Source organism: Macrobrachium nipponense, chromosome 46 (genome assembly GCF_015104395.2).
Source record: "Macrobrachium nipponense isolate FS-2020 chromosome 46, ASM1510439v2, whole genome shotgun sequence".
NCBI lineage: Eukaryota > Metazoa > Arthropoda > Malacostraca > Decapoda > Palaemonidae > Macrobrachium > Macrobrachium nipponense.
This window is the reverse complement of record NC_061106.1, coordinates 27,917,389-27,932,433: the sequence shown is the minus strand read 5'-3', so window position 1 is coordinate 27,932,433 and position 15,045 is coordinate 27,917,389. Positions and strand designations below refer to the sequence as shown.

Below are 15,045 nucleotides of genomic sequence, written 5' to 3'. Positions count from 1 at the left end.
AATCCACACACATCCTCAAACTCCTGTCTGTCTTGCATACTGGGACTATGGGACTATTCCAAGCACTCACTCCTCTCGATCACTCCCACTCTCTCAAGTTCCTCACACTGTTCCTCAATCTCTCGGGCAATAGGCGCAGAAAAGTGTCGGGGACGCTGATATATGGGGGTATCGTCATTCAAAACTATCTTGAACTCTGGAAGCTTAGATCCCCTGAAATCCTCGTCACCCCGACTCAACGCACCCCGCCTATCCCACAACATCTACATCAACCGCTCCCTCTCGTCATCACCAACATTTTCATCCACCTCAATTCTTTCTCTTAACTCATCATACTTCCACTTACTCATCACTTTCTTTCATGCTACCTGTCATCACCCGCCGCACCCTAACATATCTTTCGTCATCCACATCCACCAACATATACAACAACCCCACACAATCGCCTTCACGTATACCCTGCACTCGCTTTTTCCTAACTCTCGGCAATGAGGCCACAAAAGCCCGAGGATTCTCCATATCCAAAATCCCATCGTACACATGCATGCTCGCTCTTACCAACTTGTTCGCCAATCCACACCCTCACACATGCATGCTCGCTCTTACCAACTTGTTCGCATCCACACTCTCAACCACATGTGCACATTTGTCACCTTTGACAATCCCAAGACTATCGGGCCACGCAACTTTCACACTAACAACTTCTCAAACTTCTCGCGGCACTTTTACACTCTCTTTCGCAACCAACGGCACTCCCTTCCATATTTTACTGCTTACCCCTCCATCCCTATCCAAGTACAACTCTCCATGTACATTCCCCTTCCTATGCAACTCAATCATATTCCTGCTCGGATGGACCACCATCCCACACTTCTTCAGGAACCTGTATCCTAACAACATATCATACTTATCACTCATTCCCTCGATCACATAAAAGTCACCTTCATCCATCTCTACCTCTTTGATTGCTACATTTTCACGCAACATTCCCACCACAGGCATACCTAAATTTCCTATTCCTCGTACCTCCCCTTTACATTTCCTAATTTCACACTCACTCCGCAACTTGTCACATCCATTCTCAAAAAGAACACTGACACTGCACCCAGTATCAATCAAAGCAACCAAACACACCCCTTTGCACCTCACTTTTACACTCATACATTCATGAGCTCTTCCTCCAAACCCTTTTTCATGCAACAATCCTTCACACACATGCATCACTCTTACTGACCGCACACCAGAGGACCCACCCAACTGAATCCCCTTTGTACCTAGTTTCCTGAACTCCCAACCTGACTCATCCTCTTTCGCCTACACACACTTGCCACATGACCTTCCATTCCACATTCAACACATTTTGCCCACTGTTCCTTACACATCCTAGCATAATGCCCATTCTTCCCGCAATTACCGCAAACCTCAGTCACACAAGTACCTCGACATCCACTTGCTATATGCCCTACTTGCCCACACCTTAACATTTAATATCCCTATCTTTCTTACACTCGCTCACTAAATGCCCTGTTTGCCCACACCCGAAGCAAGCTCCCAACGCCCACCGACATTCATTCTTCCTGTGCCCTAGCTTTCCACATCTGTAACACTGCTGCTCTCGTTCATGACTAACCGACCCTAATCTTCCAACGCTTGCACTCCGATCTCTCTTAAGGCTAACCATACTTACGTTACTGGCTCTAACGCTCCTATCAACCACTCGCTCTGCCATTCGCCTTGGCCCTTCCAAAACTGCCTCCCTATAGCTCTTAAAGTCTGGTATAACATCAGCCACTTCAGTCCCAATACTAACACTTCTACTCTCTTTCATACACTTATCCAACTCATAATCCTCTACTATTTCCAAAATGTCCTTCCACGACAACCTTTCATTCGTCCATCGCATTTTCTCCTTACATTTCAGATTTACAAACTCATACACACTCTCAGGCACAGTCACCAACAACTTCCTCACTAACTCTTTACACTCATTTATCCCTTCATCCCCAAACTTTTTCCTGGCTAATGTTTCCAACCTACACATATACATCAACAACGACTCACCAACATTTATTCTTACCTCATCAAAACCATGTTTTCTCCTATATCTAACACTACTCCTTATCCTCTTCGCCTGTTCCACAATCCTGGCTTTCACACTCTCATAAGGCACATTCCCCACACTCATCATTACCCCATACATATTCAACAAAAATCCCGTCAAAAAGCTACCCAACTCTCTTGCCCAGACTCTCTTGGTATCCCCATACTTTGCCTAACAATACCTTTCATATTCCTTAAAAAAATCCCCTATGTCCCTACTACCATATTCCTCGTATTGTGCACATCTAGGTATCTCTCTCATATATACAGCCTTTTGTACTTCCCGCTCACTCTCACTTTCGCTACTAACATTCTGATCCCTCTTAACCTCGTCCGAATACAACGAATCAACTTCCATACTAACATCCATGCTCCTGATTATGCTCTTACCCTTCTTTCTACCCACCTGTTTCCACTCACCGCTATCCAAATCACTCTCAGCCCTTTCCCCAATGTATTCAGTCCTAGTCTCATCCTGTCTGTCATCCTTACTAGCCTTCTTTCCCTTAGTCGTCTTTTTATCCTCAGCCCCCTTCTTATTCTTGTCCTCAGGTTTATCCTTATCCTGTCTCTTTCCCTTCTTTCCTTTACCTATCACAAACAAGTCACCTTCGTCACTCGTAGTTTCATCCCCTCGGTCTTCCACTGTCTTTACCACTTCTGGCCTATCACAAGGCCTAGTAAGCCTACCTCCTACAGCTCCCTCTCCCATGAACCCCTTCATCATCTCCTGCACTGCATTCATCATCACTAAGAATTTTTCGTCCATTTTCTCAACCATTCTCTCTTCCGCTCCTTTCACTTTCTTTCATTTCCACTTTTGCACTCCTTAGCATTCCTCTCATTTCCTCTAACTCGCTCTTCAGCTCCTCACACTCTACCCTTAACCTCTCATTATCCACATCCAATTGTCCTCTTACTTCCCTCTCCAACCTCAACTCCTCCTTCAGCCTCTCCACCTCACTCAATCCTTCCATCCCAAACTTGCTCACCACGCACACACACTGGCCTAGACCATCGTCCTGTAGCTGCCACATCAGCAGTCCCTGTTCGGGCGCCAAAAAATAATGTGGCGGGATAACAAGCTTATGAGAAAGCAGCAAATCTCCCCCACATAAACTTAATCTGTCTGGCTACCAAACCCACCCTCAATCACACTTTCCTCTTTACACTACAAAATACAGCAGGATAATTGACCCATACCTACATACAGAACAAAAAAAAAAACACAAACAGGTACTCACCTCTGGCTCCAGATAGGCTAGGCTGTGCTGTCCGCTGGATAGGCTATAGGCTAGCCGTGACACATCCACCGCCGATAACCAATCACACACCAACCGAGACCAACAAACCCACCACAACTCAACAGCCTGACAAACAACTGCAGACGAAGAACACCAACAGCCCGAAAGAACACGACAACCACCCGACTTACAGAAGCACAACAAGCCGCCAAAACCAACACTGCTCCAACCACCAATCACGGACACCGAAAATGCACCCCCAACCTCTTCAACTTCACCAAAACCAGACAGACACACGCACAACCACCTTACAACACCAAAATCAATAAAATACCACAAAATCAACTAACAACCAACGGACAAATGCTGCCAAACCAACTACTGCGAATTCACTAACTGCCTTGCTTCTTCCGACTCTGTAACAGACTTCCACTGACTTACCACAGAGCGCCACAACAGACATGCTTCCGACCGCCATTTAACCACTCCCATTCATTCTCTCTCTCTCTCTCTCTCACTCTTTGGAGATGTTGTCAAATATAAACTATCATTACTCCTCCATAGCCTGAGTCCTATTTTCCACATTGTTAAACCCACGAGTGAGATCAACAACTTCTGAAAAGGAAGACAAAAACTCTTGCGTGTCTCCCTCCTCCTGCTCCGGCAATGGAGACCAGCGATGAGAACGATGTGTAGGCTCCTCTAAGGCACCTTCCCCACCAAAATTAACGTTAGGGTTAGCAGCCAAACAGACCGAAACCCCAACTAACCTGTCTGGGCTGGGTCCATGTGTCGGCTTCTGAGACGAACCCATTGTAACACTAGGAACATCTCTTACCTCAGCAGATGACTCACATACATACATACATGAGATGGGGGAGAAACCCGAATGCTCGAGATCGTAGGAGAATCCCCTAGAGTCGAACTCTTGGAAGCACCAGTGAGAGAGGCAGGTAAACACAACAGCTGCACCAACTCCGCGCTCACTACCTCCAACCTCTTGACAGGCGCCTTGAGATCCTTACGGCGACGAATAGGTCTTGGAGAAGAATGAACACTTACATCATGTGCATGGGCAGGGGAGGTTGCAACACGCTCGCAATGAGCATGAACAGGGGAGGTTGCAACACGCTGGCGATGTGAATGAACGGGGGAGGTTGCAAGACGCTGTCAATGCACACGGACAGGGCGATGGGAGTGTAACACACCCGTGATTCGAGGCAGAGGCCGAAGCATCCCCTGCAGATTGCGCACAGGAAGGAGCACTAACACTGCCCAAAACAATAGCACTCTCGGGAACACGTCCGCATTGTTCCTCCCTCATAGGCGAAGGAAGGGCAATGTCAGCCTTCCAACGCTTGATAAGCCGCTGGGGCGTAGAGGAGGAAGAGGGAGAGGAAGACAGCACTGGTTTCTTATGCGAACTTCTCAGGAGGCGGGGACAAAGCACGTTTCCTACCAGTCCTCCCAACTGATAAGGCAGCCAACTTCACATCCAAAAATGAGCCCAACCTCTGAAGCACTGCCTGGCATATGACCTCAGACTGATGTGCCAGAGAAGGCTCCGATGACAAGGAAGGGAGATGTAGCGAACTGGGCGGCAGAGATGATGTCATGGCTGAGAGAGGCAGATCAGTGGAGACGACTGGGAGAGACGTCATCAATGGGAGTGACGTCACAAGTGGTGGTGAAGTCACGGCTTCCCCTCGGGGCAAGGGGGAATCAGATGCCACTGGCAGAGGAATACAGAAAGACAGATCCTGTGAGGTCATCAACGAGGCTGATGTCACAGCGTCACTCCGACTCGAAGAAGCGGCAGCAGACACTAGCGAAGCAATACAAGATGGCTGACTTCTGCTACCCACGAAGACGAGGCCAGGAGGAGGGGGGATGGCCTAGCCAGACCAAGGAGGGGTGTGTGAGCTTCCACAAAATGCGCTAGCAATCCCTCCAAGGACGGGGGACCCCCTAGCCCGAGCGTCTTCCAAATTGCTGCCATTTTGGACGCCTCCGACACTGGAAGAGAAGAGATTGATGAAAAAGCCTCACCCTTCTCGGGAATCAAATAAACTCCCAAGGAAGGAGGGACTACATCACAAACATTAGCCAGGTGGTCTCCCGATACTTCCAGCAACAAATCAATGGAAGAAAAGGAAGGAGATGCAGGAAACACTACTATGGGGGTTGACTACTGCAGGAGACGAAACATCGGGAAGAGGCGAAAAACCTTCCCAAGTAGGAAGAGTTGAAACCCTCCAGTGTTCTCTCTTTCCATAAAACGACCTCCACTGCTCTTTAGGCTATGCCCGGCATTCTGTGCAAGGATTCGTGATAGTACAAAAATTAGAACGACACCTACTGCGTGTGATGTGAGGGTCGGTCGCTGCCGAAGCCAGAAAACGAGAATACTGAAAACCTGGAACTCCGGGGCACATACATTGACGCCAAGGAGCAAAAGAAGCCATAATATCAGCCAGACACACACACACACACAGAAAACACAAGCAAAACCGGCAATGAACTGGGAAAAGACCAAGGGAGGTTAACACGACTCTCGCCCAGGCGGTCAAAGAAAAAGACTGACATAGCAGCGTAGTCCTTGACCACTCCTCACCCGAGCTATGCATGCGTTGCCAGATATCACAAGATTCTTTGCTTTCATCTGCTTTTTAACTGGATCTAGCTAGGCGCTAGAAATGATCCTATTGTTAAGACTGAAGGTTTGTTCACGTATGAACAAAGGAAGTGCATCCAGTACTTGCCACTTCTGGTGACCCTGTCTGCTTCCTGGACAGACAATGCACCATATCACATGCTTGGCTGCCACTAATGGCTCCATTAGAGGCGTAGCAGCGTCGTCCTTGACCACTCCTCACCCGAGCTATGCATGCGTTGCTAGATATCACAAGATTCTTTGCTTTCATCTGCTTTTTAACCGGATCCATCTAGGCGCTAGAAATGATCCTATTGTTAAGATTGAAGGTTTGTTCATGTATGAACAAAGAAAGTGCATCCAGTATTTGCCACTTCTGGTGACCCTGTCTGCTTCCTGGACAGACGATGCACCATATCACATGCTTGGCTGCCACTAATGGCTCCAGGGTAAACATGTCCAGGGACTCGTGTATTAGGTCCCTCAGGTTGAAGGACATGAACATGAATGCACTTCCACACTCCAGCCTTCAGGATCTGTGGGACAGAATGGTGTTTTGTAGGCAATTGAGGGGTATATACCTCCGACGACGTGGGCCAGGACTTCCGAGGGGTGCCTCTCCACCCTCCTTGGATGGTGTAGAAGAGAGATTGTTCTTAAGATACATCATTCTAATTCCTTCCTGTACTGACATACTGGTCTAAGGAAGGGAGGCTGTCCTTTTCGGGTACTGTCTCAGTGCTCTGACCAGACACCGTAACACTACTTCCTTGTTATCTCAAGTCCTTTAAGGGACTGAAAACCTTACAAACTTTAGGTCTGGAGCTGAGGGGTTCTGTGTCTTGGCCACAAATTCCTGGATGAAGAACTCCAAGGACAGGGAGGACCACCCCTCAGGGTTGGGGACAATGTATGAGAGGGCATGCAGTTCTCTGACCCTTAGTCAGGTCCCTGTCAAATGCCTTCTGTAAAGGCTCATAAAGGAATGACGTAAGTTGGCAGTGACCTTCGTTAAAGTCTCCCTCTGAGGTTCTGACCTCTTTAAGAGGGCACTTTTTCTCCAAAGCTCTGATGTTGGCAGAAAACTCCTGGAAGTTGGACAAGTTGATGACCCTTGGACTAAACACCTGGTGGAGGGCTGCCCTATATCTATTGAACTGTTGTTGAGGGTCTTCTGATGTAGGAAGACTAAGGAAGTCAACCACATCCTTTACAGGGTTCTTTAGTGGATCATGATCCTTCTCATGGCAACAACCACAGAAATTGGTCTACTTGACCTTGAATACTTCGATGTAGGAAGGTTTGAGGGTGTCTGCAAAGGTTGCAGCAGCCCCCTTCTAAAAACCCTTCTAGGAAGTTGCTGGGTAAATTCCTTCCATGAAGGTGTGGGGAGAATCTGATGATACCTTCCATTGTGTTCATCTACTAGAAGGTTGGGTGTTTGTGGTAGTTCCCTCAAGACGTCTATTAGCAGGTGCAGGAGGCATACCACTTCACTTGTGGTTGCAGGAGCCATCAATGTCATGAGAAGGCTCTGAGACTGTCAGTGTCTGTTAAGAGCCCTTCTCATGTGACTGAATGGAGGAAAGGCATAGACATCCAGATTGTTAGGCATCTTGCATCGTAGCTCTCTGGTCCGGGACTAGGGAGTGGTACAATGGTAACTTCACATTGAGGGCTGTGATGATGACGTAGATTGCTGCACCCTTTTCAATTTCCAACAGCTTGTTCACTACTTCGTGAGTTTTAACAACCACTCTGTTCATATGATCTGGTCTTAACTGCTGGGCTGATCGATGATGACTTTTTCCTTCCTGAAATGTACCTGGCGGTCAGTTCCAAGACCCAGATTGCTGACTCCTTGTGCAAGGGTGGCTTTTTCTCCTGTGGGCAGGCTGGGATGCTCAAAACATCTGCGTGCCTTCTGAAGGATGCCGACCTGTTTGCCATACCTCTGCCTAGGCGTAGGCTTGCAAGATGTCTCTCTCACAAATCCTCCCTTCTTTTCTCTGTTGACTTCTGGACCTGTTGTGGAGGAAGGTGTAGGGTGAATTCTCAAAAAGGCTCTTCTTCAGGGAGAGTCAGCCAGCTCTCCTAAAACATGTTCTTGTGGACAATTAAAAGGAACAGTTCTCTTAGTTTCAGGATGACTTTTGCTCATATATGCTTGACACAAGGGCTTTCCCTGAAGGTGCCAGGTGGTTTGAGACTACTTGCCAACACTCCAGAATGATTGAGTCTTTTATTTTCATTAGCCAGTCCCCCTGGCACCTGTAGGAACAACTATTTTTTTGTAAATACTTGAACCAGGTAAGATAAATACAAACCAGGGGATAAATTAATAAAAATCTTGGGTAATATAAGGATTTTATTCAGTGCTAAACATCTGTTTCCACTTTATACAACACCATAACCAACATCTCTCACAATAGGACAAAATTATATCCAATGACCACATGAATGCCGAGATTAAAATTGTCTCTAATATTTTCTGCAAAATATACTCATTCACTGCCAAACCTTTCAAGTTTTGAGTCGTTCTTATGAAATCCAGTTTGCTGGAACTAAAGCTAACCCATTTCTCACAATGCAAATATATTATACATAGTTATACAGCAAATATAATAAATTATTGTTACAATTATGTAGTGGTTCTAAAATTACTGGAATTAAGGTAGTACATGAATCATTAAACTGAAAAAGAGACAAACTTTATCCATCAGCAATTTTACAAGGGACTAACAGGATGACCAAAGAAAATGCTGCACAACTGCTATGTTGTATCTGTATGCACATTACAATGCAGCTTTAATGTTTCAGCATGGATTATAAACTACATTACACAGCCAAAACAGCAAAGGTAAATGCATAATTACCTTTCTATCATAACCATAACAGTAATGTGGTAAAGATTTTTGGAAAATTTGGTGGTCAACAATAAATAGTGTACTTTTTTTTCCTAAGAAGAACACCAAAGATGAAAGAAAAAACTTAGAAAATTTCTATGGAAACCAAACCCCAGTACTTGCACAACATACAGACTTACATCACATGGAAACTGACTGGAAAGTCCAATAGAACTGGAGAGCAAAATAGTATAAGGCAAACTATATTGGCAATCTGAATCTGGTTTTAGATCTTACTGCAAACAGAGAAAAGATGACTGATATAAATGAATAATGCCTAGAAATATTGAGAGTAATCCTTTGGCACACGTTGAAATCACACATGAATTCAGTTCTACATGTACTCTCATGATGTGGATCTTACTTTCTGCAGCACTGTGTCACGCCAATGCTAGCACTAAAACAACAGAATGAACTACTTAGCACAAATTTTGTAAAACAAAAGATTGCATAGACTGAAAATGTGAAATAAATAAATGATGCAGCAAGATATTGTTCTACAGCACACTGATGTGTGAAAGTATATGTATCAGTAAGGAACTTATGCAAAAAAATCCTTTTACTTTCCAGTAATCAAATGTTTTTTTTAGTTTAATGTACTTGAGAATGTGTTTTCATTTATTCATCAAGTATTCATGGACAAGATAATAGTAAAGTGGGTCCCCCTTATTTGTGGACTTACACATTCACGGATTTCTCTCTGGAACATATCCACCCATAATTCAAGGAAAATTTGCATATTCACAGTATTTTTTTTCTATGAGAAATATCCACATATTCTGTACTGATGAGAATGATGCATTAAAATTGGGCAAAGTATTTAGAATGTATAGTATCATGATTATAAAATGAAAGCAATGATAATAAACAAAACTTGCCGAGTGCAGCCATTATGCAGTTTTTCAAAATATATCTTTCTATAATCCAAGTATTAAAGAAAATTTCAAGAAAGCAAAATGATTGTTCCTACTTATGAGTTTTTCTATTCTGGAAGATAAAGTATACTATAGTAGACAGAATACATTAATGTAAATGAGACAGTGACCTTGCTTTAATTGTTTAGTATTTTCTCTATTATGTACCTTTGATTTCCTGAAAGTGCTGTTCACAAAATAAGTTCTTCGGAAATTTATTGCTATTAATAGACAAATGGGAATACCCATATTTTTTGTTTCTGTTTGAAATGGGCTTCCAACCAAACTAATCTTATTTAAACACTTAGGCAAATACTGAACATCAAACTATTAACTGTATCTTTTTAAAAATTTTAACTTCAAAATACTCAGACTTGTTTTCTGAAGGATCAAAGTCCATATTGAGCAAGAGTGTAATTGCTAAGCCTTCTTGATAAGTATTGAAATGCCCACTAAACTGGCAATACAGCACAATTATGGCAAAATTTAATATACTAAACTGGAATACAATAAAAACTTAAAACTCCAAGACATGACATATATATAACTGTGTCCAAAGAATGAGGTAGAATTGAGTAGGCATTAAATTCAATAGCTTGATAATAAAGGTGCCAGATATCAGTCTTCATGAAACCTGTATTAACACACAAAAAATTAACTATGAATAAATTATGATGGACATCTTAAGTTTCCCTTCACGAAAGTGTTCATTCCCTTTAAAAAAAGAAAAGAAGAAAAAAAAAAAAAGGCACCCACCAAATAAGCTGCGAATTAATAAGAAACGCCAACTACAGTATAGAAATTGCAATATTTCAGGAAAAAGATTGAAGTTGCTATAATTTAGAAAAAGATTGAAAGCTGTATATTTTCAAGCATAATAAAATACTTAGAATAAATGCAACAATAATATGAAGCTCACTTTCACAAAGCCAAATCAATTACATGTACTACTGAAAGTAACAATTTCATAACTAGATTAAACTAATCACCAAATTCCAAAAATCCATGCAGTTTTTGTAATGTATGTGTATTATTACTGTGCAGACATAGGTGTATATATAACAGTTTATACAGAAATATAAAATAAGCAACAAACAGAAGTCAAAGCAAATCTAGCATTAAAACTTTTATTTCCCTTATTCAATAAATGAACTAATGCACAGCCTGAAGGCAATATGTATGTCCAATATTTTAACCAATAGGAAACATCTTGTTTCAATTCAAAGAAAATACACTTTTCTCATACTGAAATGTTGCAGTTAAAATGGACAAAAGAGACTGTATATCTCGCAGACATTTGACTAATGCTCAGATGTATTTGCTTCATATTCACTGAAAAGGTTAGAAACTTAGTTTTTTAGATGTACTATTTAGTTTACAACTTGTATGTATTGTCTCAATATCCCAAGTGTGGTATCATCTGATTATAGGACAGTTATGTGAATGCTGATTTTTTAAGTTGCACTGGAGGCTGTTAAGAGGAAAAATGTCTATGCTAAATTCAAGTTAACAAAATGTTTGTTGCTATATCATACAAACATGCATAAAATTAATGTCTACTCATGGGAAATGTCTATTAAGGCATATAAAGTAATATATTTAAAACATTTAATACTATTAGATTCAGATTGTTCAAATCACCAAAAGAACATTATGTACTGTATAAAAAAATAACTAGTATTTATTCTGAACACTGGTGCTGGATTGAAAGCATTTTTACCAATGTAGTACTTATTACAAAAGGACTGAACCAGTACCTGTCGTACCAGTTACAAAATGACTGAACAATACCCGTTTGCTTTTTTCTATTGTTACACAGATTCTAAATCAGTAAAATAAAAATTCTGGAAATCATGTAACCATAATTATATATATATATATGCATGTATGTATGTCTTACTATGTACTGTATGTAGAATAAAATAAATTTCTACATGTCCACAATACTTTGGACATCTTAAAAGCTTTCATATGATTCAAATGGATATAATTTCTCATTCCTCTGCTGCTACACCATAGTATAGCTTTACAGGGAAGCATTAGTAACCTAAAACCAAAGTTGAGGAAGTTAGAACCTGATCTGTTCTTTTTGTATTCCAGAAAATATTGTCAAATACCACTCCAACAAACATGACCAACCCATATCATTCCCACAACTTGCTTCAGTTTTTAGCATGCACACCTATCATAGCACTGTAAACATTAACAAGGAAAATTCATCCAATTTGGAGACAATCATTAACATAAAAATCACTGGATACCAGTCATAACAAATTGTAATACAATAGAAATCTTCAAATATACACCATAATATAACATATTTTGACATTCAAAGCACTTTGCAACTAAGCAACTAGTTAAGACGCAATGCACAACAAACATATCACGGAAACAACTGGTCTCAGGTTTGACAGTAGTGGAGGGTTCTGAAAAATTATTGTAGCAATAAATTTCACTACACCATGAACATATGTCAAAATTATGTTAAAAAGCTTAACTCAAAAATATATCAACAATATTAAATGACATGGCTTTACATTTGCTCCTCAAAATGAGCTTAAAATTAAATTTTCACTAATGACCTTTCACTGCTATATACAGTATTGGAATTGCACACCAGAAATTCCCAATCATTCTAAAAATAATACCATTTCAAGAAAATACAACTCTTGGTCTATATGATGGGATTACCTGGTTAAAGAGCATTCTCACAAAAAAAATTCTTTAGCAAGGATTAGCAAATAGTTTCATTACAAAGGCTATCTATGTACAGTCTATTTGAATATATTCCAAACAATCTTATATGTATTTGTATGTACATGCAAATGTATCCGAGTGTATAGTAGATATGTACATGTGTATACAATTATATATAGATGCTTATTTGTCTATGTGAAGTACAAATATATTACTTACACACGTCATAGTATATCTAATGTTAGTATACTGCATATAGAATGATACATCATCAACAAATTGACATCTTTTTAAGTAATGAATGTAAATACCACCATTTTAATATCATGAATGCACACTCCAACCCCTCCATCACTGCCCTTACTAAGACATTACTTTGCACCATCATCATTCCTCACCTGCGTCTAGTTTCTCAGGTACTGTCTAAATATGATTGTAAAGGTATTTTGGGAAAACATATATACATGTTCATAAGGTTATTGAGCAATAAGCACTTCACAAAAAAAAAGAAGAAAAAAAATAGGGCCCTTATTTCACTGGCCTAAATATCACTACCTCTTTAGTGCACGTACCGAGTGCTTGTATGTACTTTTAGGCATGACTGACATGTTTTCATATAAGAAGGCTTTTAAAATCAATGACTGTATATATAACAGTTGTATTATCCAAATATGACAGAAATGCAGAGGTCACAAGATCCTTCTTATTTTGTGTCGTAACCAACTTCTAAATCTGTATAATTCACAGCACAAATAACCTTGAAAAACTGAAGCCAGCAGTTTTATCATTTTGTATTTTTCTGTTAAAAATTCTGTACAATCCAGTAACATATCTTAAAATAATAATTGTCTTTGGATTATTTCTAATTTTTGGATTGGATATGGTAAGCAGCTGCCCAGTGAGGGTGAGTCCGAGAATAAGCAGAATTATTAGGACATGTATTGTTAGCATCAATAAAATCACGAACAGTTTGCACAGGATCACGAATTTCCCTCACATCACGAGCTTCTCTGAGATCTCGAATTGTACGCAAATTTCGAACCTCTCGCACTTCGTGCTTATGCTCCTGATCTCTCGACTCCCGGCCAAGATCGTGGCAAGCCGAGGGATCCCGTGAAAACTCTCGTTGCTGTTGATGATGATCCCTGACATCTCTGTATTCCCGCATATCAATTTCACCTGGCTCTCTCTTTTCTACGGTTTCAGTGGGATTGGAGAGGTTTGTACGTTGCTCTTCAAACTGGGAAACACCTTGTCTGGGAGGGTCTCTTCGTTTCCTGTCATTATACATACGAGATGGGAATCTCCCATTGTGAGTAGATGTTTCAAAGTGATGCAAAGATGAATTGTGGCTTCCATAAGTTGGTCGAATACCAACTGCTGGGTAAACATTAGAGTGAGGTGCTTGGGGTCCTCCAAAATTAGGCTGATGCGCAGCACCTATATTTGCAGTTACTGTTGCAGTTGGACAACAAAAATTTACATAAATGGATACTGGGTGCAAAACAGGAGAGGTTTCACTTAAGCCAGCCATTGCAGGTGCCAACAAAGAGTAATCAATAGTGAGGGGTACATAAAAACTTCCATTCTGATTCAGGGCAAATATTGGAATTGTGCCACCAGAACCCTCTGTCATATGTCGTGTTGGGGAAATTCTCCCACTAGGATGTTCATACTTTGGTGTTGGAGATGGAGTTCCACTATTCTTTTCAAGCATTGGGCTATCCTGACCATCCAAAATTTTAACTGACTCGTTAGGAAACCCGTCTTGGTAGGATGTTGGACGAGGTAATAGACCTGTTGGCGTCACCCTGTCTTTTTCACAATCTGTGTAATTTCCACACGAGGATTCTGAATCCCTTCTCTTTTTACGGACTTGATGAGACTGCTCAAGATCAGCACTAAACCTGTGCTTCATATTAGATTTGAATTTGTACATACGAACACTATCATCCCCACTTGAGGAATTATTAGAACTCAAGCCAGATGAGTAACCAGATCTTCGATCAACACCTCCACCTGGTCCAGAATGCTGCTGAAGAATTTCTCTTAACTGACTCCCCATTCCTGAGCCACTGTCCATGGCTGAGCTTCCAGATTTCTCATCTCTGTCATCAGATCCAGGCCGCTCATCTGATCGATATGCCGATTCCTCTGTTGAAAGATAAAAAAACAACTGTGAATTCAAATGATAATATAACTGTACACTATTCAATATTCTCCCTCCTCAATTTGATTTATTATGTTCTCCTATTTTCAGTGTGTGACATAAATATGACACTAACATTAGATAAAATAATTATAATTAAAAAATATATATGTTTACTAAAAAAACAAATCCTTACATTTTCATTAATCAAATAATGAATCTGGAGTTCCATTATTGAATGGCATGTGTCACTAAATGTATGCATACCTAACAACTACCCAGTCAAATAAAAACATTGCCCCAACAAATAATATATGCTTTGATTTGAAAAATAAAGTTTAGTGTATAGAATGCTCATAAACCTAAGATCAAATTGTCACCT

The 15,045-nt window shown here is 41.1% G+C and overlaps 1 protein-coding gene across 4 annotated transcripts in view; it reads right to left on the bottom strand.

Moving 5' to 3' along the window:
* Window positions 1–8,352: 8,352 nt before the first annotated feature.
* Window positions 8,353–15,045, bottom strand: part of LOC135214833 (transcription factor cwo-like) — a 169,629-nt gene continuing 162,936 nt past the window's right edge. For all 4 annotated transcript variants that reach the window (XM_064249232.1, XM_064249231.1, XM_064249230.1 and 1 more), the window contains one exon: window positions 8,353–14,668. In XM_064249232.1, the coding sequence (XP_064105302.1) occupies window positions 13,377–14,668 (1,292 nt within the window). In that variant the 3' untranslated portion in view covers window positions 8,353–13,376. The remainder of the gene's footprint in view (window positions 14,669–15,045) is intronic.